The 17,728-nt window shown below is 35.6% G+C and overlaps 1 protein-coding gene across 1 annotated transcript; it reads left to right on the top strand.

Moving 5' to 3' along the window:
• The first annotated feature begins 8,131 nt into the window (after window positions 1-8,131).
• LOC113743018 (small ribosomal subunit protein uS11x-like) lies at window positions 8,132-11,315 on the top strand. Its single transcript, XM_027271076.2, has 6 exons — window positions 8,132-8,260; window positions 8,583-8,702; window positions 8,837-8,882; window positions 9,726-9,811; window positions 10,001-10,130; window positions 10,979-11,315. The coding sequence occupies exons 1-6, from the start codon at window positions 8,258-8,260 to the stop codon at window positions 11,044-11,046; spliced, it is 453 nt and encodes a 150-aa protein (XP_027126877.1). The 5' UTR covers window positions 8,132-8,257; the 3' UTR covers window positions 11,047-11,315.
• Window positions 11,316-17,728: the final 6,413 nt, after the last annotated feature.

Genomic DNA, 17,728 nt, shown 5'->3' on the forward strand with positions numbered 1-17,728 from the left:
AATTTCACTTTAAACTCTGCCCCACTGCTATCCAATTGTTGTATGTTCCTCCCCAAATTTGCCAAACCGACCTGGTTTCCAATAACATTTATATTCAGCTCCCTCTCAATTTTCTGGTCAACGCCATGTGTACTTACCATCAGTTGCATTCCATGACTTTTAAGTCCTAGAATGTACTCCACATCCCGTGGAGTAATCTCTAGGTTATATCCATGCACATTTAGTGTTTTTTTGCTTGCATCAAACCTCTCAATAAGCCATGACAAGAGCTCCATATTTATGTCAAATTGATTAAAATGCAAGATAGATCCGAATCCTATGCTTTCCACTGCCTTGACCTGGTCATCATTCAGTCCCTTCACTATCTCCCTTACCATATACATCGAAGAACTGGTGCTGTATATTACCTGTTTAGATATATAAGTAATCTCATCACTATATCTTTTTTTCGATACTGATAAGCATATTATTGTAATACTTGTAATTTTGCACTATTGTCTCACCCCTTTGCCTCCACTTCCCATTCCATCGGGACCTCCTCGCACCTCCCTGCTAGCCATAGACAAGCCAAACAAAAAATTTTTTTATCCCAGGTCCATGTCCATTTGCAAGTCCAAAATCAAATGGGCTCAGTTTCCATACTAACAAGTCTCGGTTCTTAACAAAAAAATGCACACAATATAACATAGAATGCTGTTTCATGCATTTACCATAACACAATCAGATTGAAAATTTTCATTTTCCCCTTTTTCTTAGCCTATGTGAACATAAATAAGTTTCATGGATTTTCTCTGATTTCTTTCCCTTTTCTTAGCCTATGCGAACATAATTATGTTTCATGGATTTTCTACGGTTTCTGCCTTCAAATTTTTTTCACACATACCTGTACGTTGGCCAAATCGATCCTTCACCTGGCCAATCTGCTTCTATTTCAAAAAATACCGTTGTTGATCCACTCGTTCTCGTACTTGATCCACTCATTCTATTTCAAACCTGCCACTGCTTCTCTCGGCTAATCTTTTGTCAGGTTTACCTCTTGTGGAGGATGATTCATTACACCATTTTGGATGTCAATCTGGTAATTAAAATTTGCAGCCAGCCCATCTCACCTTGCCCATCTCATCTTGGGTCTCTTACTACGGTGGGGGTTTTCTTCGGCCTTGGGTCTTTTAGCGATGAGGGAGTGCGAAAGTCTTTTAGTGAGGAGGGAGTGCGAATTTTCTTCGGCCTTGGGTCTTTTAGCGAGGAGGGAGTGCGAAGCGTAATTTCTCCAGATGACTTGCCTATTCTTCCTACCGAAGCCTCCTCAACTTTACTGAAGTGAAAAGTGATAAGGTTCAACTTTACTAAAGTGAAAAGTGAAAAGTGATCAGGTTCAACTTTTCCTTCAATTTCCTTTTACCGGTTTTATTATTACTTTATACTTACTTGTCCCCACAATTCAGACTTGTTAGCTGGTATAACTTCAACTCAATACTTGTGTCGGTCTAATACCAATTGAGTGGTACAAACCACTGTACCATTTTGAAGAGGCTTCGATACATACAGATGTGGAGACATTTTTCAAAAAATTTTCTGCGGTGTTTCAATCTCAACAAAGCATCAGATGTGTGTCACTGACAAACATAGGTAGTCTCAACGTTTTTTTGCCAAATGCCAAACCTGGAGGGCTAGATTTTAGATTTCCAAATCATAGGAGGATAATTTAAACATTTGCTAAATCACCAGGGTCTTTTTGGTATTTAACCCAATTTTCTTTCATCCATTGAAAATGTATTAGTACATTTGCTTCTACACAATCTAGTACTTCCAATCTGTATTCACTACTGCTCAAGCAAATGTGATGTTTGTTCTTGTTTTTCAACCTTCATGTTTTCTCCCAATCTGCATGGATGTCAGATTTCTATAGACCAAATCCTTATTCTTATTAAGTTCATATTCTAAGTTTTGAATCGATAGTGATTTGATCAAACATGTTTTTATCAGTTTACACTTTCAAAATGACAATCAAAATATCATATAAGGGTGTACGTGTGTTGTGTGTGAGTTAGTGAGTGAGGGTGTGTTCAACTCCATTTTGAATTGTTCTAGGTATTTGTAGAATATTATTGATCCAAAATTCTACCAATGTACATTGGCCTTAAATTATTTTTCTTCAAAGAAATGAAGCCTAATGATTTGTTGCGGTTACTTGTAGCATTTTTAACATGGATAAGACCAAAGAATTGCGGTCTCAGCCGGCCATCCCGCGTAAATTACTTGGTAATTTTCTATATCTTGTCATCTTTGTGTTTGTCAAGTTCATAAACCTCAATCGAGGAAGACAAATGTACCTCTTTATAATCGTCTCTATGAGCAGTCAATATCTCATTATATATCACATCACATACACATATCTTTTTTTTTTTTTTGGGTCATAATGACTAAAAACCAACAATTCATTCTAGATTTAATCTTAAATAATCAAATAATTGGCCCGTTTTGATCATTTTCCTCTATTCGTTTTGAGAACAGTCTCTTATTCTTCTTCAATTTTGCTCCTCCAGATCTTCCTCGAACTTCATTATGGCCACTATGAACTTTGATTCAAGCGTCAAAATGAAATTCCAGGGGGAAGAAGATGAACCCCTAAAGCCAAAAACCAATCTGAGATTCATCATCTATTTCATTGTTATTGTTGCTGCACTATCCTCAGCTTTCACGATATGGAAATCACACCTCAGAAGTCCCTCAACTGCAATTCAAGTCGCCTGTTCGAGGACTTTTCATCATGATTTATGCTACAAATCTCTATTATCCCTCCACAAGAACACCTCCAGGACCCCATCAAACTCCATCACCCTATCACAAGTCTTCACTCTTTCACTGCAAGCCGGCATAAACGAGCTCAGTGATCAAATTATTCCTGAATTAAAGAAAAAATTGATCACTGAAACTAATCGATGGAGACTAAGGAGTTTCAAAAAGTGTGACAACTGGCTGACTGATTCGCTGGGATTACTCAACAGTTCCTTGACAATAATGGGAGCTGATGAGCCCAATGAGAAAATCTTTAGTGACGCGAATTTTACCTTCTACATGGAGGTCAAGATCACTGATGCAAGAGATAATATAGCTGCATGCAGGAGTGAATCGATCCACATGAAGATGAAAGAGGCCTGGTTCTATGCGGATAATAGCTTGAGGATTTTATATTACAGAACTGAAATTCATCAAGAGTTGAATCCAACTATAGCAAGTCTTTGGAACTCCCTATTTATGAGTGGAGCATTTGGCATGGTATTGGCTTACATACCATTTGTCTTCTTATTTTTTCTGGTTATCTTGTTTTTAAGGACCTAAGTTTCAATTTAGAGTGTTAAACCACTTTTGTTTACGGCATATCTTTATCGCAATATGATGTTATCTTCTGTCTTTCCTATTTTTCCCCACCTTTCTTTACCATGTGTAGGTTTATTTGTGATTTTTCATTTCTTTGGTGACTTGAAAAAGATTTACAAATGGTGGACTAATAGAATAAAAGGGAGATCTGTTAGTACCATACTTGAGAATTTTTCAACTTTTTAATTTATTTATTTACGTCAAAGTCTACTTTTACTACTTTGAGCATGCATGAATATATTGTTATAGGAGATGAAATGGATCAATGGATGAACTATAATTAACCACCTCACTCCTTCTAGACTTATTTTTGTAGAATATTTTCTTTACAAATTATGGGCCATTTTCTATGTCCATTCCTCTTGAGCACCCATGAGATTATATTACAAGGCTTTGCCACAAGTTCAAGTATTCAAGTTGTTTTTGTGTAAAACTTTCAAGAATGGTTTCATAAGTCATACATAAGGTTTACTGTAATATGTTTGTGTGTTTTGGTAGCAATTTCTTGAAAACTCGTACTTTCTAAGTAATTGTCTTGAATTACACCATAATTTATAAACACACACGCGTAAATTAAATTATTAGCAATAGAAATAAATTGTCTAGAAATTTAATACCTAAAATTGATAGTTCCTTTTCTTTTGGCTAAGGGGGAACATTTATGATTTATATGCCTATATAGGGGTGGCAATGGCGCGGGGGTGCCTCGTCCCCCGCCTCCCGCCCCGCCCCGCCCCGCTTCCCCCGCAGGGGCACCCGCGAGATTAAAAAAAATTTTATTATAATTAAATTTTAGCAAATAATCAAGTACTAAAATATCAACACATCATCAAATTATTATTCATTGTAATTTCACAATTGAAACTCATAAAAATAATTAAACAAAAGTTATGATTAAAAAATATAACTAAAATAATCAAGTTTTCACTTTTGATACAAATACAATCACTAAATTATTATTGTGTCTTTTTAGAAAAAAGTGTTATTGTATTAAGTGTAGTTAGGAAATTAATATAAACGTATTAATAAATTTAGTATAAATAATTAATAAATTTTATTAATAAACATGTATAATTAGTAGTATAATTGATAATATCATTATATATATAATTATGTACATATATATATTGTTTCAAATGGGTGGCGGGGCGGGAGAATATACCCCCGTCCCCCGCCTTGTTTGTAAACGGGGGGAAAAATTCCCCCCGGCCCCCGCCCCAACCCCCGCCTCAATAGTCCCTCGCGGGGACACCCACCCCTATGCCTATAGTCAACATTGATGAATATGTGTACAATATATAAAGGGAGAGCAACACTCTGTGGTCTAAAAACACAATAATGACATTTTTTAAAATTTCTAATCTATCCTTAATTATACGGTTAAATTGGTCCCAATATATTCTAGAAAAAAACTCCCTATAATCAGCAAAAAGTTATCCTTTTGAGAACAAATTACAACTTCTTCACGATAACTCCCTCACATCCTTACTTTTTTCTCCATCCCTTTAAGATCTTGGATAGATAATTTTTCCAAAAATTTTTTTCGCTTGCATCATAAACACATTTTCCAATTTACTTTTTTATATTTCCAACCACCTTTTTATCTCATATACATTACATCACAAAAAGTACTACAGTGATTATTTCAAATAATTATTTGTAATAATACTCTATCTAAACAAAGCCTATGTGTACAACTTCTTCACACTAACTTCTTCACATTGCCACTTTTTCCTCCAAGATTTTTTAAATATAATAACTTCCTCTGAAATACTAACTAGATTTTTTTGGATAAATACATATATGTCTAACATGACATGTGACTTAACATGAAAAAAAATAAGGGCTGCATTTTCTTGAAAAAAGCACACACCTATGGTGTGCCAAAAGTATACCTAAAATTGAAATTTTTTTAGAATTAATCTTTTATACATTGACAGTGTATATATTTTCACTATAGGATGCATGACATATAATTTAAATTTGAATCTGAAACCTAAATTTTGCACATATATTATGCATTTAATCGTGATAGTGTATATACTGTCAGTATATATATTTACTCAATTTTCTATAACTAGTGGGGCCCTTGCCCCATATAACAAATATGCTCCTCCTCTGGTAGGGGCGTGCAAAATCGAAAAATTCCGATTTACCGACCGAATTCGAATTGAATTCGGAATTTTCGAAATCGGTAAATCGGAAATCGGAATCGAATTCGGATTTTCCGAATTCATATATTTCGAATTTGGTTCGAATTCGGTAATGGAGTTTTTCAAATCGGAATTTCCAATTTCGAATTCACAATTCGAAATCGGAATTCGAATTCCGATTTCGATTTCAAATTCGTTTTTAATATATAAATATATTTTTTATACATGTAATATAAAATTTATACTATATAATATTATATAAAATTTATATAATATAATATAAAATTTATAAAATTTATATAATATTATATAATATTATATATTATTATAAATTTTATATTATATAATAATATATAAATTTTTCCGAATTCGGTGAAATCGGTGAAATCGGAATTTACCGAATTCATTCCGAATTGAATTCGGTACGAATTCGAATTCGGAATTGGTGAATTCGAAATCGAATTCGATCGAATTACCAGGTACCAAAATTTCGAAAAATTCCGAATTCAAACTTCCGAATTACCGAAATCGAATTCGATGCACACCCCTATCCTCTGGTGGTCAGTGCTCTCCACTACATCAGTCAAAAATACTTGCGTGTTGGTCTTTTTAGATCGTGGTTAGAAATTTCCCGAAGTTTGACCTCTTGTTTCATACTTTCATATAGTTTCATTGGTTCAGAGACTTCCACAAAACTTGACTACTTCCACAGAAATTTCCCGAGGCCAGAGTTGACTTGACTACTTCCACAAAACTTGCACAGTATCCATTGTCTGTTTGGAAGATACTCAAGCAGCTGGAAATAAATAATATCTTTTCCACTCCATATTCCCACTCGACAGAGTATCATCTCCTTATTCTCAAACAAATCCCACAAGAAAGTGTGGAAATCAGATATGAACTCAGTCACCAACAAGGATAGGCACCTGATGGAAGATCCAGCTTCGAGACAGAAAAAGAAGATAAGGAGCTACGTTTTTTTCATCGTCTTATTCACAGTTATCATCGGATCAATCATCACAGTTTCCATAGCTCTCATACAAGAAAAAGAGTCTGAGTTACTCTCCGCTTCAACTCCAGATAGCGCAATTCATGCCATCTGCAAGCTGACTCCAAAACCAACCTCATGTTTCGACTCCATATGGAGCCTCCGCACGAATTTCTCCACCGATTTAGGCAAGATCAAGACCACCCCATCAAGAATTTTCGCCCTCTCTCTCCGAGCTGCTATCAATCAGCTAGAGGACTCGATTTCAGCTAATGAAAAGGCAATCTCTGAGGTCAAAGATTCAAGAACTTTGACAGTTTTGAAAGACTGCGATGTTTTGTTCAGGAATTCTTCAAGGCTTGTAAACGCGTCTGTGACTGCAATGGGAGTCGAATCCGATGACAAAATCTTTAAGGTCGCGAAATCTGTTGATGACATGAAAGAATGGATGTCAAGCTCTGCTGCAAATATAGACAAATGTTTGGCCGGATTGAGATATGATCTTCAAGGATCGATAAATGGGAAGTCTTATTATAGTCTACGGGAAATGAGGATCAAGGTTTCGCACGCGAGGGATGATGTAGCTAATAGCTTGGTAATGCTAGAAAAGATGGACACCATTCTCGGCATGTTTAATCAGACTATATTTGATGGGATTTTTGAGTTTGATATACTGGAATATCTTGGTTTTGGATTGGTCCTTTATGTTCCACAATATTTGGTCTTAGTCGTTCTTATTTGCACGGTGCTACGATTGTAAATTAATGATATTGGAACTTGGAAGAACAGTCCACAGACCTGAGAAATGTGGACACTTTTTTGTGTAATTTTTGCTCTTGTTGTGTAGACCGCTGTGTAGCCTATATGGTGAGTTAATCACAGTCAATAAGTCAACCTTCAGATTCATTTGTGATTTTTCTAAATAATATGTTTTTAAAGCACTTGTTAACGCGTCTAATATTCACCTAACTTATCAGATATATATACATACTAACAATTATTATCTTCCTTATATTTATATACTTTTCCTATTTAATCTTACCTAATATCTCTTGTATTTATTTATTTTCTCTAATTAATCTTATATTTTCAAAAATATAAGACCAGAAGGGCACACGCTAGACAGACTAATCATTTGCAGAGAAAATTTTTGGAGAATTCTTGATCGAATTGGAACTTTGCAATTTATGTCACAAAGGGAATTTTATCTTAAAAAAAATTATGCCTTTGATTCAAATATTGAAAAAGTAATTTAACAAAAAATTTTCTTTTATTTTTCCTTTCCCATTTACAAAAATCCAATATCATCACTAGTATAGTATACTATTCATAGTTGTTTCACAAAGAATGGCAACCTTTTTTTTCTTTTTAAGAATGGCAATCTTATTTACCATATTAGTGATTTAGTAATGTAAAAAGGCAAAGACTATTTTTTACTAGCAAGCACCTTGTTTCGATCGACTATACATGAAAATTGACAGACCAAATCCAAATTCCGGAAAAGCTATTGGGCCAACAAAATAGTACTGAAGTAGTAGTAATAGAATTCATTGGGCCGGTCCATAACAATAGACCCTCCTAGTCCTTTCCATATAGCCCTAATACCAAATACAAAAACCCTCATTCCGCTGCTGGGAAATTTGCATTTGCTAGGGTTTTGTTTCGTTCCCACTTCTCAGTCGGCAGCTCAATTTTCAGTCTCTCTCTCTCTCTCTCAGAGCCACCGTCGTTGAAAATGGTAATAAAAAGCCCTTTAATTTCAGTCTTAACGTTAATCTTCATATTAATCTCTGTCTTCCTTCATGGTAAAAGCTTCTTAATTTCTCCTGTTCTTCCTCAGAATCGAGTTTGTAGTGTACTTTTGTACTGTTTTTCTGGGATTGCATTGATTTTTTCGGCTATGAATGTTGTAGAATGGTAATATTAATCATATTCCTGTTTTCCATTTGGTCTGCTCCTTTAAAATTTAGCAAAAATGTTGTGAAACTCTTATAGTTTTCGTTGTGGATGATATTTGTGATTATAGAAGATATAATAAGGGTTGAATGGTGGTTTTGCAGTCGAAGAGAAGGCAAAGGGAGCCGAAGGAGGAGAATGTGACCTTGGGCCCTGCTACCAGGGACGGAGAGCAAGTTTTTGGGGTTGCCCACATTTTTGCCTCCTTCAATGACACCTTTATTGTATGTTTCACATTTTGTTGTATTTGAATATGGGGTGTGAATTTTTTGTTTTTTTATTTTCAGATTTTCTTCTGATTGGAATCTTTAAATTTGAGATCGTTTTTGAGTTTCCTTGTTTTCTTTCCTACCTGCAGCATGTGACTGATCTATCTGGACGAGAAACACTCGTTCGCATTACTGGTAAAGATTCTAGTCTTTTCAATCCTTTCTCTTGACTTTGTGGGAAAAGAAAAGTTTTTGAGTCGTTGTTTTGTCAACTTTTGCATTGTAGAGATTTAAGAAACTAAAATGGCAGTCAAAGAAGGTTAAAAAGTATGTTACAGACACCAATCAGTAAAATCTGAACCCCAAGTAAAATTGGAGCCAATTTTTTGATATTTTGCCTGTTGGTTATACTTGTATCATTTTTAACGTAACTTGATAACTAACTAACTTGGAGAAGGAATATATTGAATCGTGGCTAGTTGGAATTGAAAAATAATGCTTCTTTTGAATTTGCAGCTTCTAATTTTATGGTGTTTGGACGATTATTTTTAAAGATTGCTGTTAAATGCAATGCGCACTTGCAATGTTTTCAAATAAAAGCTTGCTTTTGGTATGAATTTCTTGGTGAAACCATACAAACAGATATTATTTGGGTTGTCATTTGCTCATCTTTCCTACTTGATTTCCTTTCTTTGGAGATAGACAAAATTGTTTTGTTCATGAATATTGTTCCTTTGTTTTGTTCATGAATATTGTTCCTTTCCCTGATGTCTCTCGAGTGATTATAGAATATATTATGTCTAGTTGAATTACTAAAGGGCGTAGTTGATCTTATTGCTGTTACTGGTATCATATACATTTAGGATAGATCTCTTAACTGGGAAAGCAAAATTTGGTCATAGATTTTATCATATCCCTTCTCTTTTAGTTATTTTAGTCACCCTTCCTTGGTTGGATTGTGTTAGTTGTTGAATGTATTTCCATTCATATGACAAGGTGAAGTACTAAATTCTCTTGTTGTCTGGCCTACTTCTGCAGGTGGCATGAAAGTTAAGGCTGATAGAGATGAATCATCCCCATATGCAGCTATGCTTGCAGCGCAAGATATTGCTCAAAGATGCAAGGTCGTTATCACATCCTTAGCTTGATATTCATATTTGGTAAATAAAACTGAATTACTAGCAAGTGTTGTAAGATCTGATAGCCTAATTGCTTGTCTTTTGTTTCATATTAATGGACTTATTTGTTGCATTTTTTGATTACTGCCTATTATTTTTGCTGATACTGTCATCTCTTTGTAATGGTTTTTGCAGGAACTTGGCATCACTGCCCTTCATATTAAGCTCAGAGCCACTGGTGGTAACAAGACAAAGACTCCAGGCCCTGGTGCTCAGTCTGCTCTCCGTGCCCTTGCTCGTTCAGGAATGAAAATTGGTCGTATAGGTAAACATTTTCTTTGGGATCAGAAGCATCATTACTTGCTCCTTTTTTATTCCATATGATGCCCAGGGTTGTTTTAGGTTGGATGCAAGTGTTTTATGAGTAGGTAGAATCTCTGTGAGCCCTTGGCTGCATGCTTCACTATTGGAGGGGTGCGGTGATAAGAGTTATTTGCTTGAACCATACAACAGAGCATCTAATATAGTAACTACAGAAGATAGATCATTCGTCTTAGAATACAATTTGTATTTAGGTGCAACGGAGTGGGTGAAAATGGTTTGCTTTGCATTAAACTGACTGGTGAGTGTACCTGAAAACAAAATAAGTTACCATGGAGAGAGATAACCAGATTAAATGTTTGTTGTCTAAATCTTTCAGTAAAGTGTCACAACAATATCTTGAAGTGAATACAAATGTAATTGGTTTTATTTTGTAGTTTGACATTTTTTGTTTCAAAACTACGAGGCCTTTGCTTGAACTTGAACTCTAGGTGATCTCTAAGCTATCTGTTTTTGAAAAATTTGGTAGAAATTGAAATATCAAAGGACTTCACCAGAAGTTGAAATGCTTGTTGTGAATCAAAAAAATCTTTTTGCTTCTGCTGCTTAATTAATATCTCGTCTCTTGATAAAAATTAGGGAGTCGAACAAGTATTATTTATTTCCTATTCAGAACTGAATTTTTTTGGCATATTCTGCCTGCTATTGGTTTGATTTTGGAGTTCATTAAGTTATCCTAGATTTGGATCAGATACTCCTCATCACATAGCTAAAATATGATTGCACCCTTTTTTTTTTTCTAACATCAGTTTTGGGTGCATATTAACTGACTTGAAAATGTTATTTTCCCAGAGGATGTAACTCCAATTCCTACTGATAGCACTCGCCGAAAGGGTGGTAGACGTGGAAGAAGGCTGTAAGCTTTGGTTCTTATCCAATCTAAACTTCATCACATCAGCAGGGACCCTGATTTTTCGTTGGACATGGTAGTATTGTAGCTTGAGGTGACAGAATTTAGGTTGTATGGAAATGAGGGATACTCATTCCTGCCTTTTTGTTTCCGTGGTGAAATTGGCCTGTCCGGTTCTCCTTTGAGTCTGTTGGTTGCTTAGATCATGGATACTTCACCTGTTAAAATGTATTTGGTTTTTCAACTTATTCGGTTGGCAAGATATCAAGCTTTGAGACCTTTGCGTTGTGCTTTAAAATTTAATTGATGTGTGGATTGGATTTATTAGATTATCCCAGCTATTGTCTGGCTTACTAAATCCCAAGAACAGGTAAAACGAAATAGGACGCTCAAGTGTGTGCATTGTTCTGTTTTGGAAATTCAGTAAGGTGGACTAAACTGATAATTTCTGGCGTTTTCCCTCCATTCTTCGTTCCTCCATTGTTGCAGGTGATGTTTCTTTCCTTTCCTCTCCAGTTAATCTCCCAAACGAGATGCGGGTTTTCATTACCCCCTCTTCTTTTTCTACACCCAGACAAGGCCTAAACTATCGTTTAATTAATTATCAATTTGTGCTGCTGCATAAGCTCCTTTGGCGGAGATTTCCAGAAATAGGAATTGCAGAGAATTTTTCATTACAACTCTACTCGCGTTGTTGGTGCAGCAGCTGATAGGCAATTATCTAGCTGTTTTGGATCAGTTGAAGTCCCAACTGTCCCAGAAATAAGATGCCAATTAATCAAATACCTATACAGCATAATATTGGCACAAGCTCTGGGATGTGCAAATATTCAAGGGCCATCTCGACAAGAAACTTCTATCATTTTTCATCCATCCTAGCTTGGAAAGTTTCAATCGTCGACTATGGTCTTCAGGCTATCATTTTTAATCCAACCTTAGCTTGGAAAGTTTCCAAACGTTGACTTGAAGGTGTAGTAGGTATACGACCACACTTGGTAACTATAAACTAATTCCCCAGTCAGTCTTTTATCTTTACATCTTCAAGTTTCCTACTTTCCCTTTTCATAAGAATCGAAACTCCTACTGATCTGCCCTCTTCAATCAACCATCATACAAATCTTGCCCCCATTTCCTGAATTTCCAAGCCTTGGAGGCAGAGATGGAGTCAGCCAACAACAGACTATTAGAAGATCAATATTCAAGACGAAAAAGGAAGATAACCATCATCATTTCTTTGATCATCTCATTCACAATCATTATCAGTTCAATCATCTCAGTCTTAACCATCCTCAAGCACAAAGTAGAGTCTCAATCACTCTCTAATGCGCCTCCAAGCAAAGCAATCAGAGCCATCTGTTCTCTAACTCCATCCCGCCGCTTATGTTTCAAGCAGATATGGAAACTCCAGCAAAGCCAGGCTTCATCGAAGATTAATCCTTCACAGATATTTGCTCTTTCACTCAGTGCTTCTTTTGATGAGCTCACCATCCTTAATTCCCAAAGGCAGAGGGTAATCTCAAAAGTCAATGCTTCTTCTGCAAGTGTCTTTCCATCTCTACAAGAATGTGAAAGTTTGATCAGTGATTCCCTAAGACTTGTTAACATGTCTGTGACAAAAATTGGGATTGTCCCCGATGGCAACATCTTTAAGGAAACAAAAACCGTTGTGGATTTGATGGAATGGACCTCTGCTGCTAAGGAGAGTCTGGAGAGGTGCAGGGATGAATTGGAGAATGATAATGAAGGATTGGTATCTGGAAAATTTTATTTGGTGAGAATGAAGATGCGGATGCTTGTGACAAGGAAATATCTGGAGAATAGCTCAGTGATTTTGGCCAAGATGGATACTATTCTGGACATGTTTTATCATCCTCTCCAGAGTATTCTGTCAAATTTTATGCTCAGTGCAAGTGGATTTGATTTTGGTATAGTCTTTTTTGGCTCACAGTATTTGTTGTTAGTTTTTCTGTTTTGCCTGTTGGTGCGATTATACTAAATTGCAACAGTTATATGACTTCAGAAATGAGGATGGATGGTCTCTTCTTCTTGTCAAATTTAAATTTCTTTTCCTGACTCTTTAATATTTAAGATCAATCATGTATATACTAGTGATTTACCAAGTCCTAAACCATACATGAGTGAGTATTGAAAAAAAGTTTTTTTTTTTGGGGGTAAATATGCAAAAAAGATTGAATCAAACTCCAAATATTAGATGCATGATGATCTCTTTTAGAGTTTTAGTAGTATTGTTGACTGTTAACTCAGTGTCACAAATTTGGGATTCTTGTAGTTGCATTTACATTAGAAGGATCTTTCAACAAAAATTCTAAAAGATGTATATGTTCTGTCAAGTTTTTGAAGTCATTTATTTGAATTAAAATTTTCCTTATGTACATTTGTCAATATATTGTAGTGTTGCATCTTTCTTTTATCTTTATTCATGGTCCAGGAGTGATAGATTACGTTTCCAAGTTCTTTTCCCATCTCCCAAACCCCTCAGCTTCATAGAACTTTTCAAAAACAAACCTTGAGAATTCAGACGACATTATTTTTACCTAATAAATTCCTTAAATTTCACCTACAATAAATATTCCTTTCTATTTATGGCTGAAAATTTTTCCCTTGTCTTTTCTAGAATCAATTGCAGTTTAATATTAATTCTGTCAATTACAGTTTAATTTCCAATTGATGGTGTTAAAAAAGGGACACAATGCTCGTATAGTCTAATTTCTTTGGCCATGTCCTAATTTGCAAGAGTTTTATTTTTTATTTTTGATAACAAAACATATTTCATTAATGGATTGTTGGAAATCGTCCAGCACGATTGATATACATCGTTGCCCTAATGGCAGATAAAACGTGCACTAAAATTGTAGATCTGCAAGTTAACGGATACAAAAGACCTGAAAAATTAAAAACAGATATAAAAAGTACCATCAATTTTAAAATTATCTTCTCATAGAATAAATCGCTGCAGCCCACTTTGTGCATGTTGCAATCGTCAAATCTGCTAATCAACAGTTGTAAGCTCCAATAAAGATGATGAGATCTGCCGACATAAATCCAAATCTAAAATAAATTCATATATATGACAACCACATTTGAAGTGAATTCAAATTTAAACAATAAAATAAGGAAAAATAACACAAAATCTCACTTAAAACTGTTAGGAGAACAAAAATTCTCACTAGGAATCTTAGGAGAAACAAAGATCTCCCACTAAAAAAATTCAGAGGAGACTTTATTAGAAAAATAACAAAAACGAAACCTATGGACTTGAAGAGGAAGGGATTAAGAGAAAAGGAGCAGCAGAGAGAAGTTGGAGAAGTGGAGAAGAGGAGAAGTGGCTGTCACTACCCCTTTTAGCCCTCTTGGTAGGTTTGCAAGAGTTTTATTAGTTCCCTCCTATTCATGTCAAATTGAGTGCACATCAAATTTTGCTTGACAAATTTGAGAGCAGTCTACCAACGGAGCGAACATTGGATTTTGTTGGTTGGTTAATTTTGAGAGAATTTGACCAAAAAGGATCGAATTGGACAAGTGGGATACTTGTCCGAAAGAGACACAAGATATTTTGTAGCTTGTCAAACAAATCACAAAACCTAATACCACAAAGGACTCAAAAGTAAAATCTAAAATGGAAGAGGTTGAAACAAAACAAGTACTCAACTAAGGGACCAATGGAGTAAATCTGAAATAGACGAGACAAAAGTAGAAATATAGCTAAGTTCAAGGTACTGAAACTGCAATTATCCAAGCACTTGAAATATTATCCTTCTCTTGCCCAATAATTCATTCGGGTGTACTTGTGCAGTGGTGTCTTACAGAGCAATAATGTACTCGGGCAGGTAGAATAATAGTTTGTTGTAAATATGTGTATTTAATTTACATCATCAAGATTTGGTGTATAAATGCATTCAAAAATGGTACCTTTTGCAAATTACATAAACAAATAAACCTACACATATTTAAGTGTGCAATCAAATCGTATAACAAATATATTAATCAAGGAAATGGACACAAACAGTTGTCGGTGTAACTATTTGTAAACAGCGTAATATTTTTTTGAATACATTGTAATTCATTACAAACTATTTATACAGTTTCATAATAATCATATTAATATAATCAACTATTTTCCACGTAAAATTACACATACCAATTATGTCATAGTTATATATCATGATCCCGATCGTATGATTTTAAAATTTATAGGCCCCCAGAACTTTGGTCTAGTGGTAGTAGTCTAGTTAGGTGAGTACCACTGTTAAGGATCGAATTTCCGGTGAAACAACTCACACGGCTTGATCAGGTTGGTGTGGAACACGTGTGAATTAGTCTGGTGATTCAGGATATCACACGTCAACAAATAACAAAAAAAAAAAAAGATTTTAAAATTTATAGTGATAGCTAAATTCGGACCGTAGATTGCTTGGAACGGTTGGTAGGACGTCCATTCTAATCGTATAACAAATATACAATAACCGTATACGGTGACACACACCACAATTGCATCTCTACCTCACTCGAATACAACTAACTGTCTTATCCAAACCAGGGAAACAGAAAGGGCAAAAAATGAGTAAATAAATGCCCAATGCAGCAGTAACAGTTGGCTGACAAATGAGCAAAAAAATACTACTATATTGGTCAATGTTTACTTAGCACTAATTAAACCCCAACTAATAAAACTTGCAATCTCAGACCAAGAAAACCAGACAAAAACTACCAACTCCCAAAGTCCCAATTCCCCAGAACCAAAGTCACCAGGCCGCTATGGACAACTTCCAAGCCACCAGCAAACTCAGCCTCATCGAAAACCAACGAAAACAACAACAGCAGCAGCAGTCTTCTTCATTATCCTCAAACCTTAAACGAAACAAAATCCTAATCAAAACCTTCTTCTCACTAATCATCCTGTTGGCTTTCATTACAGGTGCAATGGTCATAAATCTCATCCATAGGCACAACAAATCCCAAGAAAAGCTCAAACTCGACCAACAGACCGAGTCACTCCGAGGTTTCTGCTCCGTGACTCGGTTCCCGGATCACTGCCTCAACTCAGTCATTCTCCTACCTGACAACAGCCCAGATGATATTTTCATCGCATCTCTCGATTTAGCTATAGAACGAGTCGTCAACCTCACTGTTCTCGCGAGGGCTCTGATCTTGCAGTCAAGTTCTGATGCTGCTACTGAATCAAGAAACGAGTCAGCCCTGTTCAGGTGCTCGAGTTTGATCGATGACTCTTTGAACCGGCTCAACAGATCTTTGACTGCCTCCGGTGAGTCGTCGTTGTTCGGTCTCCGAGTTGACTCGGGGGAGATGGAAGAACTGGTCAGGGAGAAGAGTAAGGAGGTGAGTTCGTGGGTGAATAAGGCGGCGAATGATCTTTGGAGATGTTTCGGGACTCTTGGGGAAGACAATTCGACGGCTGTGATTGAATTGAGAAGTGGGGTGTATGATGGTATAATGCGCGTGAGTAACATCTTTGATTTTCTCGAATGCAGAGATCGGATAGTTGATGACATTAAAGCTCGACGAGAAAGCCATGAGTACTATATCCCGCCTAGGGATGATTTGGAATATATAATTATATTTTCCCCTCAATATTTTGTTTTGATATTTTTGTTATGGCTACTTTTACGTATTTATTGATGTAAATTGATGAACTATTGTTCAATTATACGTTTTTGTTTCCCTTCCCAATAGTGAATTTTCTTTGTTTTGAGATGTGAGATTCATGATTCCTTGCCTTCTTGGGTTCAATTGAAAATGGCTTGCTTCAATCTTGAATTTATGTTAATTTAGTAAATCTCGATTAAGGTAATTAAATATGCTGTTAAATAGTATAATAGTTGTTTGGAAGGGGTCTTAGAGTTCTCTCCACTCCTTCCCTGCAGGCAGGATTAGAGTTCGAATCGTAGGTAAGTCGAATTGTGAGTCTAATAGCGACGAATTGTAGGTCGGGTGGTGTTTCAGTCCTCACCTGCCCCATAGTCCAGTTGGGTCTCCCCTTAAATAGATATAAATAAAATAGCGGCGAATGACAAAAAAAAAAAAAAGAATTGTGAGTCTGACAAAAATGTGTTTTACTATAGAAATTTAACAAAACTTTGAAATAATTAATCATAAATGACAGATTATTGGTCCATTGCGTTGATTTTCTAGTTGATATAATAGAATAAGATAAAAAGTAACATGCGACTTGAAGAACACGATCCATTGTGAACTTTTTTTTTTTTAATTGTAAGAGGTTTTTAAATTATGGAAGTTGTTCAAATGCCAACCAATTCCTCATTTCCTAAGTAGAAATGTCCTTGGTTGTTGATCAAATCATATACATTGCCCATTGGCAAACTCACTTCTTTATTGTTGTCAATGTTCATATTTCATCTTTCAGAACTTTTATAACATCCAAGCAATTTTTTATTCTGATTCCTAACACCAAATGATCCTGTAAGAACATTGATCATCAAGACAGAAATTTTCTAATCTTGATGGCCTCTTTCATCATCATGACAAAGTGCAACAAATTGCAAGTTTGCAACAATCAAAGCAAGAAGCCAAATCAAAATCATACTTCAAAAAATCCATCATCTTTAATTATTACTGAAAGAACTGCATTATCATGACTCCCATCATATTAATTGGGGCCACTATTTTCTCATGGCCGTGATATACACAATTCA

Source organism: Coffea arabica, chromosome 4e, assembly GCF_036785885.1.
Source record: "Coffea arabica cultivar ET-39 chromosome 4e, Coffea Arabica ET-39 HiFi, whole genome shotgun sequence".
Classification (NCBI taxonomy): domain Eukaryota; kingdom Viridiplantae; phylum Streptophyta; class Magnoliopsida; order Gentianales; family Rubiaceae; genus Coffea; species Coffea arabica.